General features: G+C 40.4%; 1 protein-coding gene across 7 annotated transcripts in view; it reads left to right on the forward strand.

Moving 5' to 3' along the window:
• Nucleotides 1–24,778, forward strand: part of LOC108141809 (probable GPI-anchored adhesin-like protein PGA55) — a 42,573-nt gene that overhangs the window by 14,971 nt on the left and 2,824 nt on the right. For 3 of the 7 annotated variants that reach the window (XM_017265376.2, XM_041710382.1, XM_017265377.1), the window contains exons 2-10: nucleotides 4,840–5,253; nucleotides 14,561–15,079; nucleotides 17,390–17,739; nucleotides 17,830–19,237; nucleotides 19,408–19,714; nucleotides 20,003–20,158; nucleotides 20,530–21,222; nucleotides 21,949–22,631; nucleotides 23,556–24,219. In XM_017265376.2, coding sequence (XP_017120865.1) covers nucleotides 5,038–5,253; nucleotides 14,561–15,079; nucleotides 17,390–17,739; nucleotides 17,830–19,237; nucleotides 19,408–19,714; nucleotides 20,003–20,158; nucleotides 20,530–21,222; nucleotides 21,949–22,631; nucleotides 23,556–24,219 — 4,996 coding nt within the window. In that variant the 5' untranslated portion in view covers nucleotides 4,840–5,037. Of the gene's footprint in view, nucleotides 1–4,839; nucleotides 5,254–14,560; nucleotides 15,080–17,389; nucleotides 17,740–17,829; nucleotides 19,238–19,407; nucleotides 19,715–20,002; nucleotides 20,159–20,529; nucleotides 21,223–21,948; nucleotides 22,632–23,555; nucleotides 24,220–24,319; nucleotides 24,525–24,778 lie in introns of those variants that run through there. The other 4 variants (XM_041710383.1, XM_041710386.1, XM_041710385.1 and 1 more) reach the window with 3 other exon arrangements.

Below are 24,778 nucleotides of genomic sequence, written 5' to 3' on the forward strand. Positions count from 1 at the left end.
GCCAAGTGCAAGTGTTAAAGCTAACGGTATCAGGCTTACTAACAACAAAAAAATGTATAATTTTCAAACTTTTTAGAGCATCATAAATATTGAAGACGCGCGCGGCTGAAAACTTTCGCAAAATTAGCTTACAACTTTCCGTTGGCAAAGAGATGTTACACAAGTCGGGTATGAAATTGCATGTTACGCATACGCGTCGTATGCATATTACACATACGCACTGGTGGCTGGTGTGTTGTGTTGTGTTTGAGGTGCAGGTAGCGGAAAATTGATCGCACGGGCTGCTTGTGGGCGTCAGCAGGAAATCATAAAAATACAATTTTCATTGGACGGAACAAGTATATCTATCATTATACTAATATCTATGATATGTCTGTACATTTGAGACACGGCCACAAAAACAACGACCACAATTACCTGTTTCGTGGGTAGAGTGTGAATGGCTTAGAGGCTGGAACCTGTCTCTGCTTTTGGCACTTTGGCGGGCCCAAGATATAATTATGTAATTGTGTAATACGAGAGAAATGCTCGAAGGAACCATTTCGTTGTACAATAAATTACAAATCATAAATTTCCAGTACTCACAGATGTCAACTCGATTGCAGTATAATTGCTCATTTGCCTAATTAAATAGAAATGAGAAAACGAACATATACCATCTACGGACAAATCAAGTGCGGGTGCTGCCGACTGGCGAGATTCGTTACAATATATAATTAACCGATTTGCGCATTTGTCTATAGCACCGCTTGCCTCATGCGGAAGTCTCACAAAGAAACAAAGATTATTTTGCGTGTGACTAATAACGAGTGCTAAACGAAAGCCAACCCCTATCCAAGTTCAGCTTCAAATTAACAAATCTGAAAAGAAATATATATTAAAAGTGAATTATGTTCCAAGCCACACAGTCATAAAACATAAACATATTCAAACCCAGCCCAGGTATTAAAAGACGGAAGCTAGCCTCAATTGTGGTTTCTTTCATATGTAGATAAATACATTTATGGTAAGATATATCAACAGACGCATTGAGGCGTTGCTGTTCAATTGTGGCGGCAATCAAATAGTTTTTTTATATTCTCATAATTGAATTGTAGCAAAGCAAAAAATTGCCTTTGTTGAAAAATGAAGCCAAGCCATCAAGAGTAGATTGAGCCACATAAATCATGAGGCTAAAGATTACTGTTGAAAGGCAAATAGAGATAAATAAGAAATAAATAATTATAAAGGCTAAGAATTGGAGAAACTAATGAAACGAGAACTTGAAATGAATGACTTTAAAGAAAAAATAGCATGACCAGTTTTTTGGGTTTTAATAGATTATTTATAAAAAAAAAGAACAGAATAAAACAAAGATTTAAAATGTATAGGTTAAGATTAAAATAAAATACTAAACATATCAGCAAAGTTTTTTAACGATTCATGTAGCTCATTGCAATTCGATATTCTGCAGCTGTCTTTGCTGTTTTGCAAAGCAGAGTTTGTAAAAATAAAACCGACAATTTATTGTTGTGCCAACTTTTCTGTTCACACTTGCTGTCCAAGTCTTGTGGAGCGTGCTGCTTCTGTTTTTGTGTCGCACAAATCAAATTCAAATTAGAACACACGAAAAACACGCGAGTGCGAGCCAATTATGCAAATTTTCGGCTGTCTGTCAGCCTGTCCGACTGTCTGCCTCTGAAATATCAAGAACAATTTGCATATCGGTCAATTGTTGCACGATTTTCGTGGTCTGCGCACGCGTTGCAAATACACAAAAAAGTGTGAATTAAAATTCCAATTTCTTGTTAAAAATATTTACTGTACTGTAACGCACGTTCAATGCCAATTGAACACCCTCACGTTGTTGCTGTCACTTTTTAGGCTCGAATTTTTGCATTTATTAATAAACATGGACATATTGTTTTTTTTCCCTGCCCACGCAAATATAACTATTTTTAAATAAATGGCGAGTGGGTGAAAAGAAAAAATGTAATGCAAAACCAAAAACTGAGGGATTAACCTACATAGGGACACTTAGCCCGTGGAAAAATACAAATTTCTGACGAATTACGCATCAATTTGATATTGAAATAACTGGAACCCAATACGAAATCAACCGCAGAAACCTCAAGCAAAATGACTTTCGTTTTGACCAAGTATTGTAACGAAAATAACCGTTGTGAATGGCCACAGTTGTAGGTATTTCCTTACTGCGGTTGGGTGACAACCAAACCGTACAAAATATAATAGTAATAATTACGCTGACCTTCATCGTCACTTCATTGTTGGTATTGCGCCCAAAGTCGCCAAGTGGACGTGAACAACTCAAGTTGAAAATTGTATTTCTGTGGTTATTCTCCCGGTGGCTAGAACACGACTACTAGATAACAAAACGACTTTCGCATAAGAACTTCAGAACAAGTTTGTTTTGCAACTGAAGCTGAAAACTATCAATTTATAAGCATTTTAAAAAAATATCACCCAACAAAAGACTTAGGCAACGAACTTGATTAGTTCATTATTTACATGGCCCGCGGCTTTAATGCATTCAATTTGTTTTTTATGTGCAATCAGCATAACCTTTTGGCCAGCCGCCAAAAAGTATAAATCAAGCAATTGGATAGCGCAAATAAATTGGCATGCCTACGCCCCAGTGCCCAGGTTCCATGTCATTAAATTTATGCCATCGCTTAATTACACTAAATTACGTCTAATTAAATTTTAATTAACACAATCAACCAGCGCTCACACTGAGATGCATAAACAGCGAAGTCACCTAAAGGAAACCGGCAAAACGTGTCCGACATACGAATCCAATTTGTGAATGTGGAGTAAGTCTGCGTGCCGGCGAAATAAAATCGCCACAATTTCGAGCAACTTTTATTTCTAGCCAATGTGCTAAAAGATTCAGCGACGCACTCGACGCCAAAACCGAAACCAAAAACCAAAAGCCAAAACGAGTGCAAGTTCAACGGGGAAAACGGGTTTCCACCGTCTGCTCTTTCGGCATATGAGGAAGTTAATGCCTGAGCAGCTCGCTCGACTAACACCGAGCTGAAAAAACACAGCCAAGCGAAGCTGTGGAAAACGTAGTAACAGTTACTATTTAGCGGTCGGCCAAAGCCGCATAAAATATTCAGAAAATTGCTTTTCTCTCTCCTTTGTGGGTGCCTTTGGCGGCGGGGGAGGAGGGGTGTTCATGTCCACCCAATTGCATCCGCTGGTCTGCTTTCGACTTGGGTCTTCACGTCTTGGATTGTGCTAAATTTGGCTTTTTTCGTTTCATTTTCGCTTTATTTTTCCAGAGCCATAAGACACAAGTATTTCAGTGTTAATGCCGCCCGGCACTTATTTGGACAGCCTTAATGGGCACAACAGTGGGGCAGGAAGTTCAATTATAGGGCAAAATAGGTTGTATTAGTCCCTTATTAAAAAATGTTGTAACAAATATATATTTTTAGGTTTTGCTATTTTTGCCCACCCTATTTTAATATACCTCAAAATGTATTTATATTATTATTATTCTTTACCAATTGTGCAAAAAATTTAAAAAATTTTAAACAAATGACTTAAGCAACAAACTTTAGCATGGTGTTGTTTTTTTCCATTTAATATAAATTTTATCAAACTTTTCCCAAACATTTGTTATTGACATTTTAGTAGGTTATCTAATGCAAGAATGGCGAATTTGACCAATTAAAAATATTTAGTGTTGAATCCATAATGGAAACTCTTAAAGACAGCCCAAGTAATTTTTTAAAGTTAATAAATAAAGAATTTGTTAAAACAGTTTTTGCTTGCGAAGTTTTTGTCATTTATTTGTTTTTCATCGGAGTAAAGTAGGAATAAACAATATTTAGTTAGATCATTATTTCCTCTATTTCATAACCAAAACTCCATTAATTTGGATAAATTCATAAATTTGCCACACATAAATCATTAATTTAGCCTAATAACTTTTGGGAACCTTAACCTTAAATCGAAGACCAACCACTGTGCCCCGAAATAAATGAAGTTCTTGCATAACTTTGACAATTACAAATGATGTGTCTGACATATGACGACAAGCACCAAAAAAAAAGCCACGCATTTGGAGATGCGGACTTTTCGCTCGACTACCTGAAATAATAACGAAACAACAGATTAAATTAAATTAAAAGCAGAGAAACAAGTGGACACACATGTCCGCAACTTGTAGAGGGGCTTCTGAACCGGAAATAGACTGTGACATCCGCCGACAGCCAGCGAGGGGAATCAAAAGAATCCGATTCTGCGCCGTTGGGGGCTATCAGTCTCCGGGTATAACTCTGTCATATCCGGAGGACGTTGGCCGCCAATTTAATTAGAAATCTGCACGACGGCTTCGGCTGGGGAGAGACTTCAAAGCCAGTTCAAAGCACTTTTGTTTCCGCCATACATCAGCAAAAACAAGACACTACATATAGTATTCCCTATATCTCTCTTCACACTTTGCAGCATAATTAACTAACGAAATTTCTATCCACTCTGCTCTTGTCATTTCAGCCAGAAAACACAGAAAGGCACACAGAGAAGTCTCAAATTAGACCGTGAAAGCCGTCAAGCAAATAGGCAGCAAAGCGTGCAAAAGGAAAAGCCAAGGAAATTATATTTGCGAGGGGCGTGCAGTGATGGGGCAGCCACGTGCACACAGTAGCAGGCCTGGAATAGCTAGAAAATTATTATTATGATAATAAATTAAAGTTGCCATTAATTTAGCCAAAACGGAACGAGAACTCGAACTCGAGCGCGATCGCGAACGCGAACGAGGCCTGGGAAGTGGCCACAAACGTGAACGTAGACGGTAGCATAATAACAATAAATAATAATTTCAAATAGGCGAGCACCACAGCCAGTCAGCCAACCAGCCAACCAGCGAACAGAAGACGACCACAGAGAAGAGTGGCCAAGCCAAGTGCAGCCTCCCGTTTTCAGAGGAGCAGCGAGGAAAACCAAGGCAGCTCGAGTGCATCGAGCGTGCAAATTAAAAGCGAACCACAGTAGCTCCAACTACAACTCCAACTCCATCGCCTCGACATGGAAGTGGCCACAACAAACAATCACAGTCAGAGCCACCATCATCATCATCATCATCATCATCTGCAGCCACCGGGGGCAGCGGGCGGATCGAGGTCCCCCTTCCAGAGGGAGGTGCGTGAATGGCAACGCATCGATCCCAGCACCGGAGCCCTCTTCAGCGGACGCTTGGAGGCAGACCGCTGGATAAATGGACCGCTGAACAGCTACGGCAAGGTGAGTGGCTACAGACTAAAGGTGGTGGCGTGATCCGGAGCTACCCATCAGTGGGAAACGCTTCCGGGAGTAAGGGGAAATCTCACAGATCGGTCTCCAATGTACCATGCCAAGCTGGGAAACCCAGCATCAGCTCTACAAGACTTTTTATATCAACTGTGAAAAGCAAATATTATCCAATTAAAAACGGGTTATTTTAGCAATAGAATATATAAACAAAAATATTATTTGATATAGAAATTTGGTTAGATTGAGGCCACATTCTTCAAACGGAAATTTATTTAAAAAGAACGAACTACATTTCATAAATAATAAATTAAAATCGATGTATCCTGCCTTTATGTATTTATATATCATACATTTGTTTTCAAATATTTTATAACAGATTAACAGACTCAGATTTATTTATAATAGCTTTGTTATTTGCTTTTACCAACACTGGTAGCAGTTCTTCCACTCACGAGTTGATCACTCATCCCTGAAATAAAGCCCCAACCACAAATCGATTGCTTTTGGCTCTGATTGATGGAAACCGTGGCTCCAGCCCGTGATGCTGGTCGCTCTAGTCTGCTCAGCTTCCACCGGGACCGGGTCTAGACCTAATTGCTGGGCCCTCTGTTTGTCCATCGTATTTTAAATGAAATTGAAAGGTCCAGACTCTCTAAATGGGAAGGCGTTCACTAATTTAGTAGAGTCTGCGGCAATTGTGGCTTGATTGCTAGTTTCGGTTACGCTGCTTTTTGATTTTAATCAGTTAATAGTTTATTTAGTTGAATACCCAAAGCTTGACTCTTGAGTAGGCAGCTAGAAACATAAGTTAAGTGCTTTGAGTTTGAATCAAATCAATGGGAATTTCAGTCAATTTAAGCTGTAATGATTAAAATGAGGATGAAAGCTGACCATCTTCTAGATCCCCTTTCTTAATTATAAAACAAAATGTGCCCACCAACATTAAATCAAGAATTTAACATTACTTATATAGTAAAAGCACAATTAAATTTGACACAAATTCTTCAGATGAAAACGCAGTCATCTGGCTTTTAATAATACGAAATAATTCGGCAAGAACGGAACGCTAACTACGCATAGCCAAGTTAATCGCTTGAGAACCCGTCGATGCTGCTCGATGGTGGTTACTGAATGCCAAATACCGCAAGTCCGATTGGCCGGTTGAGATCGTTTTGTGTGTCAGACGGCTTTTCCCCGAGTGACTATCTAACCGCAGACATCAACATGGACATGGACATGCGCAGAGATACGTTGACCGCTTTTACTCAACCATAATTAACAGGTCACACGCACAGCACTCTGATCAAAATAAAAAGTTAAAGAAAGGAAATTAAAGAGCTTTAACGCAGTTGCACACGCTGTGCCACTTATGATTCGATTTCTAAGCGGAGAGATTTCAGCAATAGGCTTGGATTTTTGTTTTCGGTAAAGTCTTACCTTTAATTAAATCGTGCTATTCCTCTTCAGAGTCGAATTTCACTTGTCTTTGGGCTACGCTTCAGCATTGATTGCTCTAGAATTTGTCGGTTAATGCTATAAATGCTTTTGGCTAGATGGCCCAGCAGCACTTCAGGGCCTATCGTTAATTTTATGCTGGTTCATCCACTGGCAGCCGTCATCAACTTATATATGGTTGTGTGTGTGTGTGGTCAAGTCGAGTTTGCGCCTCAAGTGCTCGGCCCAAAACCAACTCGAAATAAAATCACGATGGTGGCTTAGTTGGTGGTTCTGCTCGTGGCCTGGCCAACTGAAATAGCACCACATACTTAACGAGATCTGGAACTTAAGATACTCTGGCCAACTGCGAGCTATTCGCTTTGGTCTGCCCCGGGAACGTCCATCAAATGCAATGACATCATTGCTTTGGTATAGCCGCACTCAAACTGAAGAGATTGATCCAAATAATTAAGTGATTTTTTCGCCTTTGAGTTCTGATCGGCTTACGAAACAATGGAATATCCTATTGCCCCCATCGATGAGATCATGGAAAAAATATTTAAAGACTGTTGACCTTAGGATTGCTCAGCCATCCGAGAAATTCTATGACATTTTGGCCATTACGAAATAAGCATTATGATTTAATCCGTTTTGGGAGCACCAACAAATATTTGGGTTAACTTTTGCGATCATGGCTTGGATTACCGATTATAATGACATATTACCTTCTCTTTCCGCATTTTACGATCAACTGCGGTTCAGTTCAAAGTTGACATTTCGAATGCATTCTCCCGGAGCGAAATTCGAGATCATTTAATAACCGACCGCACAGTCACTCAATTTGGCAACTGTTACATTCACCCGATCAGTGTTGATATGCCCTTTTTCAGCCAAACTTTTATGGCTGCAGGGTATTTGGCGGAGAAACAGCGAAATCCCAAAAGAAAAAATACCATTGAAAGTTGTTTCATTCCGCTGACTTTGTATCTTATCGCGATTGAACTTTGTTGCCACTGCGGCTGACGACGCTGAGAGCCTGGCCGAAAGATGAAAGGGTAATAGAGTGCGGAGGGGGGTCGACTAGGGAAGCGATCAGTACAATCAATTGGAAACGATCAGCCGAAAGAAGACACCAGGTCCTTGCCAGTGATGGGAAAAGTTCCCCTTTTTAACCCAGGGTACAAAATACAAGCCATTAAAAACCGTTTTTGTAATTATCACAAAATAGATTTTCAACAACAATTGAAATGATTAATGATTTGATAACATTTCGCTTGTTTATTCAAAATTGTTTGACACTGAAATAGTACATATTAAGAACTGTTAACATTAAAATAATTGAATTTTAAGGTTTCAGGCTGGAATTTTGTAATTAAAATTCAGACCATTGCAATGGAATCAATCCTATGAAGTGTTACATTTCTTTATTTTCAAATATTTTTTTTACTTTGGAAAATAGATATTTACAAATGTAGGTACTTAAATCTGGTTAAAAAATGCTAAATAAATAGATGATATTATACATAAGATTATATATAAGAAAATAAATTTTTTAAAGTTCAAATGTTTTTTTTACTTGGGGAAACGAAGTTTACAAATGAAAGTACTTAAAATTGCTAGCCATTTATAAAGGTTTTAATATTGAAAAGAAAATGAAATAGTTACAATTTATAATTACAATTAATGGTAGCTAAAACTTCAAATAGAAGTGGTAAATTTATAGAAAATTTTGTATCGAATAAAATATATACTTTTTTAATTCTAAGTGCTTTCTTATGATAGCAAATAGATATTTAAAATGTAGGTACCTAAGACTACTAGAAGAAGTGCTATCAATTTGGCTAAAAGTCTGCCATCGCTGGTCCTAGTCGACATTAGTTTCAGTTTAAGGAGCTCGACTCGACTCGATTTGATGGCCAAGTCCGGGATTTATATCACCGACATCCCGCTGTTCGTCCGAAGCGCTTTTGCCGACAAAGACAAAGTCAAAGGCAGCGACTGCCGCCTCGGATCGCAGAGAAATCAATTTGGCAATAGCCAGCATCCAATATCCAATATCGAATCGGCTGGAGCAGAATTAAAGCAAAGCAGATGCAGATGCAGACGCACCCAGACACCGTTACTCAACCAGATAGACGTAGACGGATAGATCCCTGACAACTTCTTCATTTGCATTATGGATCGTGGATTGTGGATGGCGGATGGCGGCGAAGGAAAGGCAAGGTAGAAATTTACATTTTGCTAGACTTTCTGCAGCATGCAAGCGCAGCGTTTGAATTATTTGCCAGAAGTTGCAGTTGCAGTTGTTGCTGCAATCTTGCTGCAATGTTGCCGCCTAACGGTACTGAACCGCTGGCAATGCCGCCGCCTTTGTGGGTCACTGGGTTGCCACAAGTCAAACCAGAAAATAAAAAAAAGCAGAGATGCTGCCCGCGGTGAAGATGCAGCCATCCAGTTGAGAGATTTACCTGTGGTCAGCAGCAGCATTACATTTCATTTGTCTTTTTTCCCCATGCTCTTGAAGCCACTTGGCCGACACACACGTAAATTACTTGCAACTAATTGAGGATGTCAACTGACGTGTCTTGCCGCAATTAAGTGCTTCCTCTGCCGCTAATGAACTCCACACCAAACACATTCTACGCCCAAAGCAAACGACTTGGGGCATCAGCTTCAATGACGCAAGCACATGACTTACTAGCTGCAGCCTGAAGCTCGAGCATATAGAGATATAAAGCCAACAAGATCGTGACAGAATTAATGCATACAAAATGTATATTATTATAGTTTAAAAGCACTGATCGCAGAGGCAAAAGGTCCACAAAATGACCCAAACCAGACTACAGAACTTTTCAAAGGGCACTGTGCTGCGACAGTGGATTGCTTATGTATAGAAACGTTAGTCTAAATCGGTTAATATAACAGATTTTCTTTGCCTAAATTACTCATGTGGTTGATTAATTTTTCTTTTAACGACAAATTTTGTCCAATAATTATGCTTATGATTTTTAATATGTTTTAAGATCAACGCAATCTAATTAAAAACATTTTCAATACTTTTTTGAAAGTTACTAGCTTGAAAAAGGCTTTGAGTAAAATATTTACTTCAAACCGTAAATAAATTAACAAGTTTTGCAAAATTGGCAATTCACAGAAGTTATTTATTTAAATTTTTTAATTAAATTAATTTTATTGGAAAATAATAAGAAAATTATTAAAATTTTCTTAATGCAAAGTTTTATTATAGCCAGTTTGATTTGGTTTCTATTTGTTAAAATTTTGTTTCAGCAAAAAGTTAATAATAATTAAACAAAATTTTGATTAGATCTTCAATTTTGAGTGAACACTTACTTTAACTTTTTTAAAAATGTATTAAATACCATATAAAGTGGCCAACCTTGCGATGCTAACTACAAAATGGTGCTCCGTAATTTACAGTTTAAAAGAACTAACCAAATGGGCAACTCATGCCAGCTGGATCGTTAATTCATCTAGAATTATTAAGTGCCAAGAAAACGCATCCCACGGTGCAGTGTTTTGGCTGCAGAGCACCAAAGTCAGTGCCAGCTAAAAATAAAAAGAGTCAACGCTTTGGCATGTCTATGCAGGCGATCTGTGCGAGCTGGCAGCCCGAAGAGCCAGAAAAGGCAAAGAAAAGGCAGAAAAGGCGACATGCATGCCACGAACAGAGGGACAGATGGACCGAGGGTCGGACTGGATGACTGTATGACTGGATGGTGGATATGGATAGACATGCACCGACATGGGGCATATAGAAGAGCAGAGTCACACAGTGTGGCAGAAGTCGGAGTCGGGAGATAGACAGTCAATCTTGTGGCCACAGACAGACTTACACGACCGGGCAGACGACTGCGACTGCGATTGCGACTGAGACTCCGACTGCGAAGACCGTGATGATGATGGTGCTGCATCATTAAATTCGTTTCAAGCTCGGCCAATCGCAGGCAACCAAATATTTTGGCATATACGTGTACTGGGAAAAAATTCTGTGAATATTCACAGAACTGTCCTTTAACCAAAAGAACTAACAATTGTTTATATTTTATTGAATTAACAAAAACTAATTACTTATGAAAATCAGACTTAGATTACTACTTAAATGAACAATCTACCAAAATGTATATTTTTCCTTAAATAAAATGTAAGAGTTTTATACAAAATTAAACAAATTATTTGTAGGGTTTTATTGTTTTCCACAATAAATTTAAGCAACAAATTCAAAGATTTTTCAAACTACTCACCTTTTACTTAACTAGCAAATGTAATATATTTTACCATATAGAATAAATGTGTGACGCTTTTTATACCACACAACTTATATATGTATTTTTAGAATTCCTTGTCTATTTTCTGTGTTTTGTTTTAAGAAGGTTTTAGTCTTCATTGACAACATAAAATAAATTACTTATGCCTTAAGCTTAGTGTTTAAGGTATCAAAATGTTTTTTAAAACATGCAAAATTTAGACAGTTCAAAAGTTTTTATGAAAAGTATTTTAGTTCGTGTAATAAATTTGTATAGGTTAAAGGTGATCCTATTCTTATTTGAATATCTTGTACTGTATTTACACATCACATTAATAACAGCTCAATTGAAAGAGTATCCGAATTTCTCCCAGTGTAGAGCCAAAAGCAAAGTCTTCCTCTACATCATCACGACTTTGGCTGGCATATAATATATGCGAGTGCTGGGCTCTGTGGAAGTCGTGGCAAGTCTCTGCATTTCATTGAACCTTCAACTTGACTTTGCGCTTCGGTTCGGTTTCGGATACAGCGTTTTCAATTTTGTGGTTTCATTTTCTATTTTTTTTTTCCTTTTTTTTGCCGGGTGCATGGTATGTTTTTATCGGCATCAGCTGGCCGGCGGAGGCTGTACAAGATCATGACACTGATCGCTGGCTGATTTTGGCTAGGTCGAAATTATTCATTTACAGTTTGGCTTTCTTTCGCCAGCTGTGTTGTCGCGCTTGTGAGTTGCCATGATTGAGCCACCCCCTGGGCCATGTTGGTCGTTTGAGCACAGCTTAATTAGCACGAGCAGTCATCGCGACTCTGGCCAAGATCAAGACCAGCCAGCAGCCTACACATGCTAAGCCGAACTAAAATGGAAAATCAGCGAACGGCGAACGACGAACGGCGAACGGCGAAAAGAGGTCATCGATAGACAGGCATAGACACATATTGCAGCGGGCTCTGTAAATTGCCAGGCACTTCGAAAAGTGGGCTCTACTATAGATCCCCAAGAGCCTCCTTTTTTGACCATCGTGAGAAACTGTGGCAGAACGTGCATGGCCGCGGGTGCCAAACTCGGCTGGTAATTTATGTCTGCCACGCTATTCTGCACTCCTTCCCAGAGTCACAGTCACCCAAGGATGAGTGTGACTTTAGGGAGCCGCTGAAATTATTGTGCATTGTCCGCTTGCCCTCGGGTCAATGGGAAGCTTAAAATCACAAGCCGACCAAACCAGACTCAGCCCAAATCGAACTAAAGTGAATGAGTGAAACCGCCTGATTGAGAACTTTGGAAGGGATAACCCTGAACTCAAACAATGCTTAAATTTATGACCAGGGAAATCTTAAAATTCATTCTCTCGATACTCTTTTTTATTACAAAGGCATTTTAAATATCTTCGCTAAAGAAATCCGCTTATTAGTAGGGAGTATATAATACAGTTCGAAGAATCAAACCTAAATTGAAATGATTCGAAATTGATTTCCTCTAATAAAATAATCCACACTTTATGAATATTTTAAAAATATTTAAATTTTATTCATTAATACTTATATGTATAGAATGCATTTAATATGAACAAAAACTTATGCCAAACGAAGTTCTTCATTTTAGCCATCTTTGCCTTTTACCTGTATAGGGTTATTTATTCGGTAAGACTTTTGAAAAGTATTTTAACAACCTAAAATGAGACTATTCTTTGTTCAACAACCCGAAAAAATTCTCATCTAATGAAGCTAATTACAGAGGTTTAACCACAGGTATTATTCGCGCCATTCGGCGAGTTACGAGTTGCAGCACAAAAAAGACTAGACCCCAAGTGAGAAGCAAGAACCATTGAAGTGACTCAACCCACAACTTGCATACAATATGCATTTTTCTTTGTTTCGCCGAGCTCGGAGAACATTCAAATTTTTATATTCTATACAAACAATGCTGCACTTTGACTCATAGTCAAATGTGCGGCTGCATTTTGGTCATTGACACGAATACGCCGCGAACTGGACACCGGCGGGTTAAAGTTTTCATCTGGAGCATATTATGCATTTTTAGCTCTATAAATCATCAATGCAATCGATTGCCATAATCGATCTTTTGGGCCAGTTCGAGTGTGTTTGTTGCTTTTTGTATTTTTTTTTTAGTTTTCTTCCTTCGATGGTGTGTCATGGCACGATCAAATGAACGGATCTGCTAATTGTTCAAATCTATGCACCAAAAGAAATATAACCAAAAGTAATTAAAAAAAAAACAAACATAGCATTTAAGTGGTTTAATTTAACCTTATTTTAAAGTGAATAAAGTGAGAATAACTTTCTATAGCCAAACGGTTATTACATTAAGCCGGACTTCAAATTTCTTACTTTATAATCAGAAATAAATTTTTTTCTTAGCTCATTCACTAATTAAACACTAATAAACCAATTAGGAGTTTACTGCCGCGTAATAAAAAAAATAAATAAACATATATTATTTTGCTAAAGAAATCATAAAATAAAAATAAAAAACTCAAGGAAATAACATATTATTCATTAATTTTAATGTTATTAACTACTAACTAATATTCTCATTTAAAATTCTAAATTAGTCAATAAAATATTGCTATACTTTAACTTTTTAAATATTTAAGGTATTTTCACTATTTTTTTCCAAGTGCATAGCCACAAAAGGGTGCAGTTTCTGTTTCAGTTGCCGTTGCAATTGCTGTTGCTCTCGAGAGTCTTTTGATTTGTGGCTGGCGTTTGGTCACGTGTGCCGAGCGGGCGAACTAAGCACGCCCAGCTGTCGAGATAAGAGGCATCTAACCATTTTGGAGGGGGAATCTGGAGGGGGGAATTTGAAGGGGAAGGGGAAGGGGAGGCTTGACGGTCAAGTGCTTCGTCTGGCAACTTTCATACGCCCCGTTGCCAACGGCCGAATGCCATGCGACAAAGCACATTAACGCCCAGCATGCGCCACACCCACATCCATACAATCACATTGTGATCGCTTATTTAGTTTTTTGTTTATCTTATTTTTAACAGATTTGAATGTTATTTTAGGCAAAAAATCGATAAAGCAAGACAATTATCGGTAGTTTCTTTATGCATTAATTGATCTGGCAGACTTAAGCTCTTTCAAGTGAGCTAAGGTGTCTAAATATATAAACTCTGATTTTATATATATTTGTTAATATGTTTTGTGAGAAAGTCTTTTTAAGTCTTATTAGATGTGGCTTAAAATGGCTTTTACAAAAATTGATACAAAAATATATAAAACCTAGCCATTATATAAACAAACATTTTAATGAATAACTCTGGGTTGAAAATTAATATTCCTATTTTTGTAATATTTCTATTTTTATATATTTTTGTGATCTAATAATCGAAATGAAAGCCATGATACAGATATTTTAACATGGGCTTGTGGGACACCATTTATATAACAAACAAAGACTACAGATAGGGATTTCCACTAAGTCAAAGTCCAACTAAACCTTAAGTCTTACTAAAATACCAATAATTTTCAATAACTGGCATTGCATTATAATATAGAACCCTTGATAAATCCCCCTGTGACATCCACTCATTATCCTGCCACCACTGAATCCCACTCTCTCTCCGATCTTTTCCCAGATATCCGACTCCCAAAACATCTCACAGCCGAATGGCACACAGCACACGCAGCGCAAACAGTTGGAGGTGCTGAAGGCTCGCACCGCCAACGGCGCTATGCAGGTGATCCGCACCCAGACAGTACAAAAGAGCTCGTCCTCGTGGTCCTCCTCCACATCCACCACCACCACATCCACCACCCAACGCACCCGCAATAGCAATGGCTATGATGCACCTCCAAAGTCCACTATCCTTCCCCAAATCGAGCAGGGTGGTGTTGACATTTGCGAACTGAGCGACGATTGCAGTCTCAGCGGCAGCGATGCTGGCATTATTCGTACCTCGTCCGCATCCACATCCGCCTCCGCCCCCGCATTCGCATCCGCACTGAGCCAGGAGCTCATCGACGATCATGTTGACTTTGTTGTGATTAATGGCGAGGCGAGCGATCAAGACGACGCTGCCGACGAGCATTTGCACAAAGGCGGCCACAATTTGTTACCCGATACGGCTCCGAGTCTGAAATTGAGCAATCTAATGGTAAGTCGCCTGGGCCAGGCTCAAATGCGGTAGTCCACAGTCAGGGTCTCGCTTCTACTGACTGTGCAACACAGCAAAAAATGGATTTACATGCCAATCAAAGTAATCTGGGGTGTATTTTTTGTTAGCAATTCATCTTTTCTTTTCGATAAATATTGTCTTATATAAATAAGAACTTTTGTATTGAATGTTGTCATCTTTTTTTTAATTTTTGTTTTATTCGTTTTTATGATCATTCTCACTTAGTCAAATTGCTCCCAGAAATATTTAATTCTGACATATTTTCATTAAACAAATTTCATATTTTAATAATGAAATAAATAAAATAAAATAAAATTAAATACACCATTTTTTGTATCCAAATGTGTGAATGAAATCTGTAAAGTAAATAATTTCAATAAATTTATTAATCAGATTTGTAACCAAATTGGTTTAAAGGTACTAAAACTGTAAGAAAACAAAAATAATTTTCAAATATATCTAGAATAATTTTCAAATTAAATTTTTACTTAAAGGATTAAAACAAAGTTAATTATTATTGCCATTACTGAAAATATTACTACTTAAAATGAAAAATATCGGCTCAATAGCAGGGTAAGCCCCTTATTTACTCAGTGTAGTTCGCTTTGTTTAGCTAGCTCATTAGCATGAGCCAATGTTTGCTTTCTTCCATCTCGAATTTGTATTCGCTTGTTTCCGAGGAGTAATCTCATGACCATGGCCATGGCAATGACCGAAAATGGCAAGTTGTTAACGGTCGCAGATTGTCGTGTTTGGGGGAAAATCGTTGGCTCTTAGCCGCTGGGAAAATCATGGAAAACATGTAATGAACTGGGGTCGAAAAATTACTTACGAAAAGCCCAAAATAGTTGTTAGCTTCACAGCATTAAGTAAAGGCTCTAAAAGCTTATCTCTGTGCCTAAGGTAACAAATAAAAACTCTAAATATTTATAGAACTTCTAGGAAAAAAAATATTTTTTTTATTGACAAAAAATGTGAATTTATGGATAAATGTTTATCCATAAATATAGGGGATTTCCTACTTAGACAATGTTGTTTTGGCCAAAAAAAACCTGGTATAAATTAATGGAAGTGTCATTTAAGAACATCAGACAGCTACCAAAAAAATACAACAAATGTTTTTATTATTCTGCAATTGGTCAAAAGTCATATATCACACTATATCTCACTAGACTTTCCACAATCTGTCTGGCTCTGACGAACCTTTGACTCATCAACCGTATCGAAATCGAATGGAAATGTTTAATAATAGTGCGGCTCATTTAGGCGTTGCTTAGCACTTCAGCTGGACATCTGGGTCATGACCACAAAGGAAATTTCTACGCCAACTCTCTCGAAACGCGACGCGCTCATTAGGCAAAACAGTAAAAGCTGTCTAATTATTGGGCAGCCAAAAAAGTGACTGCGAAAGTGTCTTGAGACAAGATCAACGCCCACAATCACCTTAGGGTTCTGGCCATCAATCTTGCTACGAAAATTTCGTTAGGGGAATTTCGTTTTGTTTCTCAAACCGCTGGGGTTAAACAAGGCAAATAGCAAGTAGAGAAAAAATAGTGAAAATATATTTAAAACATCAATAATAATTGAAAGAATATCTTTTGTCATAAATGGACTTGCCAATTTATTCAAAAACGATTAAGTCTTGGTAAGGTTAAACCAGTTCGTAAAATAAATAGACTATTTGTAATAATAATAAGCCATATTAAATGTATAAATAATTACAAAAACTAAAAAAAAATAATTTATACTGTGATGCCATAAGACTATTTCAATAAATCAAATGCTTTTTATTTGTTTTTTAAGACAAATCTTGTAATCCGCTTTTAATTTCTCAATCAGCGATTAATTTATTCAGTAATTTAAATCACTTTATAGCAAAAAGCCTTGTTCACTTAAGCTCCTTTGGCCCACTTAGTTTCTCTGTTAGTTCTTAATTTATTCAAGGATTTAATTCTTTTATCCCAATGCGGAAACTCATAAGCTACGACTTACTTACCATTCAAGCTGCGACTTAAGTGCCCAGCTTCCTAAAGCAGTTCCTGTCAAAAGGTGCACCCACTCCTATATAGCACAACAATTACAATAACAACGGCATCAATAACAATAACCATACGAAAGACACCCGCACTCGAGATATACATAGCGATATAATGCGCTCAGTTCGACTGAGTGCTGAGCTCTTCTTTGTGCTCGCTGATTTGGCTGATTTTAGTTGATTTTGTTTAATTTTGATTTTAATTTTGTTTTTAATTTTGCGCCTTTTTGTTGTTGTTTGCCTGCCATTTACAGAAAAGCAGTTCGAGCATTTCCAGCCAGAGCAGCAACAATTCGAACTTAACAACTGCAGCACAAGCGAGTCAAGCGAAACAAGCGAGCAACACCCACAGAAGTGCGGGCAAAATAAGCCTACATGCAATTGTGGGACCAGATTCGTCGTCGTCATCATCATCATCGCCATTGTCAGCATCATCATCGTCGGCGGTTTGGGCCAAGCAGGCCGACTTATATGGCCAACTGCCAGGCGGCGTGGGTGGTTCTGGCAGTACCTCTGCTGATGCTGACGTAGCCCCGCCAACGCATCGTCGTGATTTGGAAAGTTTCCGGCATTATAACGATGACGACGGAGACGACGATCTGCGGTACGAAATTTCTGGCCATTTGCCGATTGGCTGGCCTTAAGTCAACACACACAAACACATACACATCTCATACGAATTTCTTTCCTCCAGGCTCACGGCTCGCCACCAGCGTCGTCAGCAGGTGTCCCAGTCGGTCTACGCCCCTCCAGTGCCCTCCATTGGATCCACTTTGCTCCAGCGCTCCCGCTCCATTTCCACGGATGATCTCAGCAACGACTGGGAGCGTGAGGATCCCGCCGAGCAGCCGGTGGGCGAGTGGCGTCGGGTCAGCAAGTTGCGCAGATCCTTCCAGTCCCAAGATCACTACAAGAGTCCGGCTTCCTTGGCGGCGCGACCCACTAGACCCCTGGATTTGCCGGGAAATTCGGTGAGCGTGGCCCGTTTGCGGGCGGAACTGGAGAACGGACGTCGCCTGCACACGGCCATGCGGAACAATCACGTGGATCTGGCCGCTCTGGATAACATACTAAACACTCCCCCCACAGCCAAGCCAACGGTGGCCAAGAGGAACACCTTCCTCACCGCCGAATCCCTGCAGGAGATACGCGGCAAGCTGAAGAAGCTCTCCGACGAGAGTCTCTACAAGGAGGACTTTCTGGCCTACCACCAGGCGAAGAAGCCAGTGGTGGTGGGAGAGATCAGTGTGGAGCAGGCGGTTGCCCCCGAAGCAACTTCTGCTTCTGCCTTTCGACCCGTGCACAATACCCACAGCCTGGAGTCGCAGTCCCGCCAGCGGCAAAAGGACACCAAGGACTCCAGCGAGTGGCACTTGCGGCGCAAGTCGTACGGCTTCGAGAAGATGTCGCCGCCGGAGGACAAGAGCATCTTCCGGGTAGATGCCTCCACGGACAGTGGACTGGGCAGATCCGGCGAGCAGCTGGGCAACTGGTCACCCACGGAGAGGGAAAGGGAGAGGAACGAAAGAAATGCTGCAAATCAAAATCAAAATGGTGGAGGAACCATTGTACACTTCGGACGATCCCTGAAACCCATCCCATCTTCAAGTCCCACAGAAGGAGAGCTCAGCAAGCGACACTCGATTGCGGTGGAGGAAACGTGGCGTGACGTTCGCAAGACCTCGCAGGTGCATGTAAATGGAGGCAGTGGTGGAGCATCCAGCTCCGTGAACAGCACCAGCCACATCCTCAGCAAGGGCAGCGCCCAGAAACGAGTCGAGTTCTGCAAGACGGAGGTGCATTTTGCCGCCGAATCGGGTCGCGTCAATATCGTGGAGACCGACGGCAAGCCGCCGCCCACGCAAAACTTTCGCCGACGCCGCCGCACCACCGCCAGCGGTCCGCTCCAGAGTCTGGTTAAGTCGGCCAGTGCCGCCGGCAGTAGCAGCAGCACCACTAGCACAACCAGCACCACCACTCAGCAGCAGAGCAGCGAGGTGATCCGCTTTGGCGACGATCCACAGCGCCGCAAGACGATAGCCACCAGCACGGTGGCCTACCGAGCCACGCTCATGGATCCGCCGGAGGTGGTTACTCAGCCAGTGAGTATTTTTCCAGAGGAAATTCAAATTGAATTGATCTTATAAAGCTCATTTTATCTCATTTAAATACTGCTCCGTATATGTTGAGGTATAACATGTAAAAACATTTTATAAATTCCTTTAAAATTGTAAAGTAATATAACCTCATAAATATTTTCTATTCTCTCCAGATTTCGAGCAGCAGCAACAACTCCTCCAGCAGCACTCAGGTGACAGTGACCACTGTGGCCAAGCCGATGCATGAGCCACGATACAGCCTGATGGAGTCCACTTCACGGAACAGCTACACCTCAACCAGTGGAGTGGACACCACGGACAACGAGACGGATGAGTTGTCCAACATTCGGGGCATCCTGAAGAACAAGCCCGTCAAACCGAAACCCTATCACTTGGGGGAGAACATAGAGAGTGCCGATGTCCTCTGGAGTGTGCCCGCTATGAAAGTGGATCGGGAGAGTCCTTCAGCTAGAGATAGTGGTAAGTTATTTAAAGATTAAGGAAAAGCTTAACTTATTTATTATAAGAAAAAAGAAACAAGAAAAATCACTATCAGTAAAACACTTTGAAAATTTTATTATTTATCAACTTAATTATTTTGATGTTAGAATGTTAGAAACAAAACTAAATTTAACATACTATACTATTAGCATCCTATGCGTATACTAAGGATTTTTATATTAACTTAAGTATTTGAGATATAATTTGGTTTCTTTAAGGAACTTTGTTTTTACAAACCTTACTCACTTTGTCATTTTTCACCAAAAGGAATCACGAGTGACTCACCAATTAGTCCCAAGTCGGTGGCCGAAAGGATTCGCATCGTGGAGCAGCGGCAACAGCATCAGCAGCCCTCGCCAGCTGGCAATGGATATTCGACCAAGATCAATGTGAGCCTGGGCTCAGAGGAGTGGACAGAACCAGGTGGGCATTTTAAATATGTATTTCCTTGAAAATATTTAGTTGTACATTCGATTAGCTAGTTGGTATGCCTGTAGTTTGTAGTACCTTGTCCACCGAAATACGTTGTTTGATCTAGTCTATCTGGGTTTTAGCCATGGACTCCTCTACTTGACTCGAACTCTCTGTACTCTGAATTGTATTTTTAATGCATGTTGTGAACTCTGACAGCCGCTTCTCTAAACCACACATCTAATCTGCTACATCTAACACCACTCGCTAAGCTCAGCTCCGATAACCACGCTAAAAAAAAAATAAATACATAAACATAAACAAACATAAATGCCACGAATGAATTGCCAACCAACGACACCTTTCGCACAATTCCCACACAGGCACCGCCTTGGATCTTCATCAGGTCAGCTCGAAACAGTTCTGCCAGTTCCGGCGTCCCAGTGCCCAGGAGCTGTTGCTGGAGGATCTGCGCCAGCATCAGCGCATCCTGGACGAGGGCTTGAAGTCCACCTCGCTGATCATGAGGACCATGCGGTCGGCCAGTGAATTCGATGAGGCCATGCGACGCCTGAGCATAGCTTCGATTGAGTCCGCTCTGGTCCAGCCGACGATTGTGGTGCCCACGCCCATGCTGCGATCGCACAGTTACCAGGAAGAGGGATCCTACTCCTCATCGCGCCGTCCTTCCACCGTGTCCACCACCTCCATTACGAGCAGTGATCTCTTCGGGAGTGCCCTCTACGACTCCCTGCCTCGCACTCCTTTGGCTCCGCCACGTCTCAAATTGCTGGGAAACACACAAATCCCGGTGAGCCAGCAGCTGACCCAGTTGAGACGGCTCTACGACGCCGCCGAGCAGGACCAGGAGGACAGTGCCGACGAGGAGGTGAAGCGCTACTTCCGGGACAGCAACAGCGACAGTGGCGGCGGCACACAGGGCAGCTCCTCGCCGGACCAACAGACGCCGGCGGAGTTGTTCAAGGGCAGCGAGTACTCCAGCAGCTGGAGTCGGATGAAGGCCAAGCGAACCATCTGGAAAATCGAGGCACAAGACCAGATCCTGCAGCGCGCAGGTAACGCTTGTTTCATCACAGAGAACTGAGGGGTTGAGTTAGAGGAGTTCCATTTAAGGGATCAGATCTGGTGGCTAGCAAAAAATACTCTTTTTTAGGGTGTTTAGAGGACACTAGCTGAAAAAAATACAATTTTAATTTTAACTGCTATAATTTCATTTTAATTATAAGTGACAAATCTTTTTTACATGAAACACAAATGAAATATTAATCGGATTTAACGATAAGTTGACAATTTTTTAAAGAACAAACAAATATTTAGTGATTGCAAACCCTTAGATTTAACAGACTTTATTTAAATCACAAATTTATTGATTGCAAATCCATATACTATACAAAGAAAATGCTTTCTAACAACTACCCTTAAAAATTTAAATCAAAAAGATAAATTGCTATTACTTTGTTTTATTTTTAGGTACCTAACTATTTTTATTATAGCTACAAAAACTATATGTAGTAATTTTAGCGAAATACAAATATTTTTAAAGCTTTTTTAGATTTTAGGAAAATAAGTCTTACTTTAAAGAACAAAATTATATTTTATGATCACAAATCTTATATATTGTTAAAGATTTATTCCAGTTAAATATTTTATTTGTAGATAGAAATCATATTTTTATACTTAGCAAAATGTAAGTTTTGTTTTTAAGTAAGATTTTAAAATTTATTTGCCGGAAATACTTGTTTAGCTTTTACTTAGTTATAATTACAAAATCTCCTTTGCAGATCTTCCAAAATCGAATGTGATGAATATAGCTCTGCACGCTCCCCGAATCGAGAAGCCCAAGGCCACGCCTCCCACCCTGCGAATTGGCCAACTCATACCGGTGGCCAAGCCGAGGACACTATTCATTCAGCCGCAGGTCCAGGCGCAGGTCACTTCAGACAATGCCGATGAATCCGGCAGCGAGTCCTTGAAGATTGTCAAGGAGGCACGTGGAGCTCGCAAGCTGCGTGAGCATGAGCTCTCCTACTTTGGAGTGCAGCAGAAGGAGCAGCAGCAGCAACAGCAGACGAAACTCTCCACAATCAGCTCGAATCCCCGAAGGACACTGCCCAGCCGCAGCAAGGTGACCCAACCAGGTGACGAGGTCACCAGGGCCAGCAACACCACGACCACCACCAAGTGGCAACTGCTCAACGATCGACCCGACCTGCTGAGGCACAGCAGTCCTCAGGAGAAGAAGAACGCCACGTTCCAGGACGATGGTCTGGATGGGGAGGATCTGGACGAGGAGCACTGTTACGAGAACATTGCCACCGAGCTGACCACCACCTTCCGGGTCAAGTCGCCGGTCCACTCCCCGGACAGATCCCGATCGCCGGGCAGTTACGAGCGGAAAAGCGACCTGCAGAGGGACGCCCAGATCCTCAGCGAAATGACCCGCAACGCTGATCAGACTTTGAAGGTAAGCAACGTGGAGAAAATCTAGGTAACTAGGTTCCAGATATAACCAAGTTGGATTCTATTGGATTGGATTATTGGATTATTCGAAACTTTTAATTTTAACCAAACTCCGTGATTTGTATATTTTCTTTTCAATTTTTCTGAGTTTTATACTTTGTGTGGGCAAAAAAGCATAAAGTTTTATTGTTTTGCAATTCGACTGATATTTATTCACATAAGGTTTGAAAATAAAAATCAGTGCAGACTTTAAAAAATAAATATTTTAAGCACTGGTTATTTTAAAACAAAAGATATTCATATTCAAACGATTTTAAAATTGATTATTACAACTTCACCCCGCTTAAAATTATAAATATTAATTGACAGTTTCCTCTCAACGCAGTACAAATTTCAATAAGTTAGTTTCAACTTTAAAGTTTTGCTTATTTAGAATGACGTTTCAATTTTATTTCAAGTTATTTTTGGGTTTCGAATGAAAACACTATTATACTGCACAGAATCAAAAAAAGCTAAACAATTTTAAAATACGCTGCCATTTAAGTTCCAAACTTGCGAGCAATTGATTTAGAAAAGCATATCGAATGCCAAATTTTAAAATGGTTAAATGCGATTTTTACGTGTTACAAATATTAAATTAAAATGTTTAATATGTAACATTTTAAATGTTAAGTTTTTTTGTATTTATTCATTTGCATTGATTGCTTCTTTTTATTTTATTCACGTTGCTAATAGCCAATTGATGTAAGGGTTGTCTTTAAATTATTTCAATTCAGAAAATTCATGTTGAAATATTTATACAATAAATGTAGATGTATAATTTTTTTTTCATTTTTGTTCTTGTTTTTTGATTCTTTAAGAGTCCAAATTACTATGTATTTTTAAAAATAAAAAAGGACAAATAATAATTCTACCTCTACTTCCACAGGCTCTCTCCGACGAGGCGGCCATCAAGGATCAGCGGCGCAGATCCTGTTCCCTGCAGCGTCGCAGCGCCAAGCCGCTGGAGACCATCGACGAGAAGGTCAAAGTCTACCCCCAGTCGGTAGGCGTGGCCCGGGGCACCTTCGCCTCGGAGGCGCGTCGCAACTCCCGGCAGTCGACTCCATCGCCCTCGAGGGCACGCAGCTCCTCCCAGTCCTCCATCGAGTGCTGTCCACGCGATCGATCCCGCTCCAGTTCGCGGGAATCGATGACGCATGGCGGCGGATCATCCGACGACCAGGTGGCCACCAAGCAGCGGGCCGAACGTCTGCGCATGCGCACCCCCAAGCGGGAGAAGGCAACTCGTCATGAGCCGATCGAAGTTCGCGTCCACCGGCACAGCAGTAAGCCGAGGAGCAGTTCCAGTGCCACTGCACCGGGATCATCTTCTCTGGAGTCCAAGCGCAGCTCCCATCGGCACAGCCGAGAGGTGGATCACTCCACCAGTGAGACCAAGACCTCCTCCGGTAGTCGTTTGGTGAGATCCTCCCGTGTCGCCGATGAAAGTCGCCCCAGGCAGAGCACCCATCGCGATCGGGAGAAGGAACGCGACCGAGAACGCTCCCGAGGCACCGAGAAACATCGCGAAGAACTCACACGCTCCAGGGGTAAGTTGTGAAAAAACCTATCCAAAATGACCAACTCTTCACCCAAAGGATCCAAACGAGTGAAAGGATAATCCGGTTAAAATGATCGTGTCTCTTGCAGAACTTCTTGTTTTGGGCTTGCTCATTATGGGTGCCACACAGCCGCAGAGGCTGAGCAAACGTTATAGGTTCGCCATATGAGTTTCAGTTGCGATCAGTTAACACTTAAATAACACAGTTGAACACACAAAATTACACACTTGAACACAAAAAACACTCCGATCAAATGATTTAAGCAGAAGAACTACGATTAGCCTTCCAAGGCCCACATTTGATTTGTTCAATATCTTGTCAGTGAAAACCTATAGCGAAAAGAAAGATTACTTTTCAACAACTTAATCCTCCGGATTTATTTATTATTCACTTTTTATTTTGCACCTTGTCACACGCACACAGTAGATTCACACAGTTAACATTTAAAAAGATAAAACACAAATACAATTCAAGTTACTAAGTAAAACAAGCATTTAATATATTGATTTTGAAAAATGTTTTTGCAATTTCACAAACTTTTTGATTT

Source organism: Drosophila elegans, unplaced genomic scaffold, assembly GCF_018152505.1.
Source record: "Drosophila elegans isolate 14027-0461.03 unplaced genomic scaffold, ASM1815250v1 contig_814, whole genome shotgun sequence".
NCBI classification, from domain to species: Eukaryota; Metazoa; Arthropoda; class Insecta; order Diptera; family Drosophilidae; genus Drosophila; species Drosophila elegans.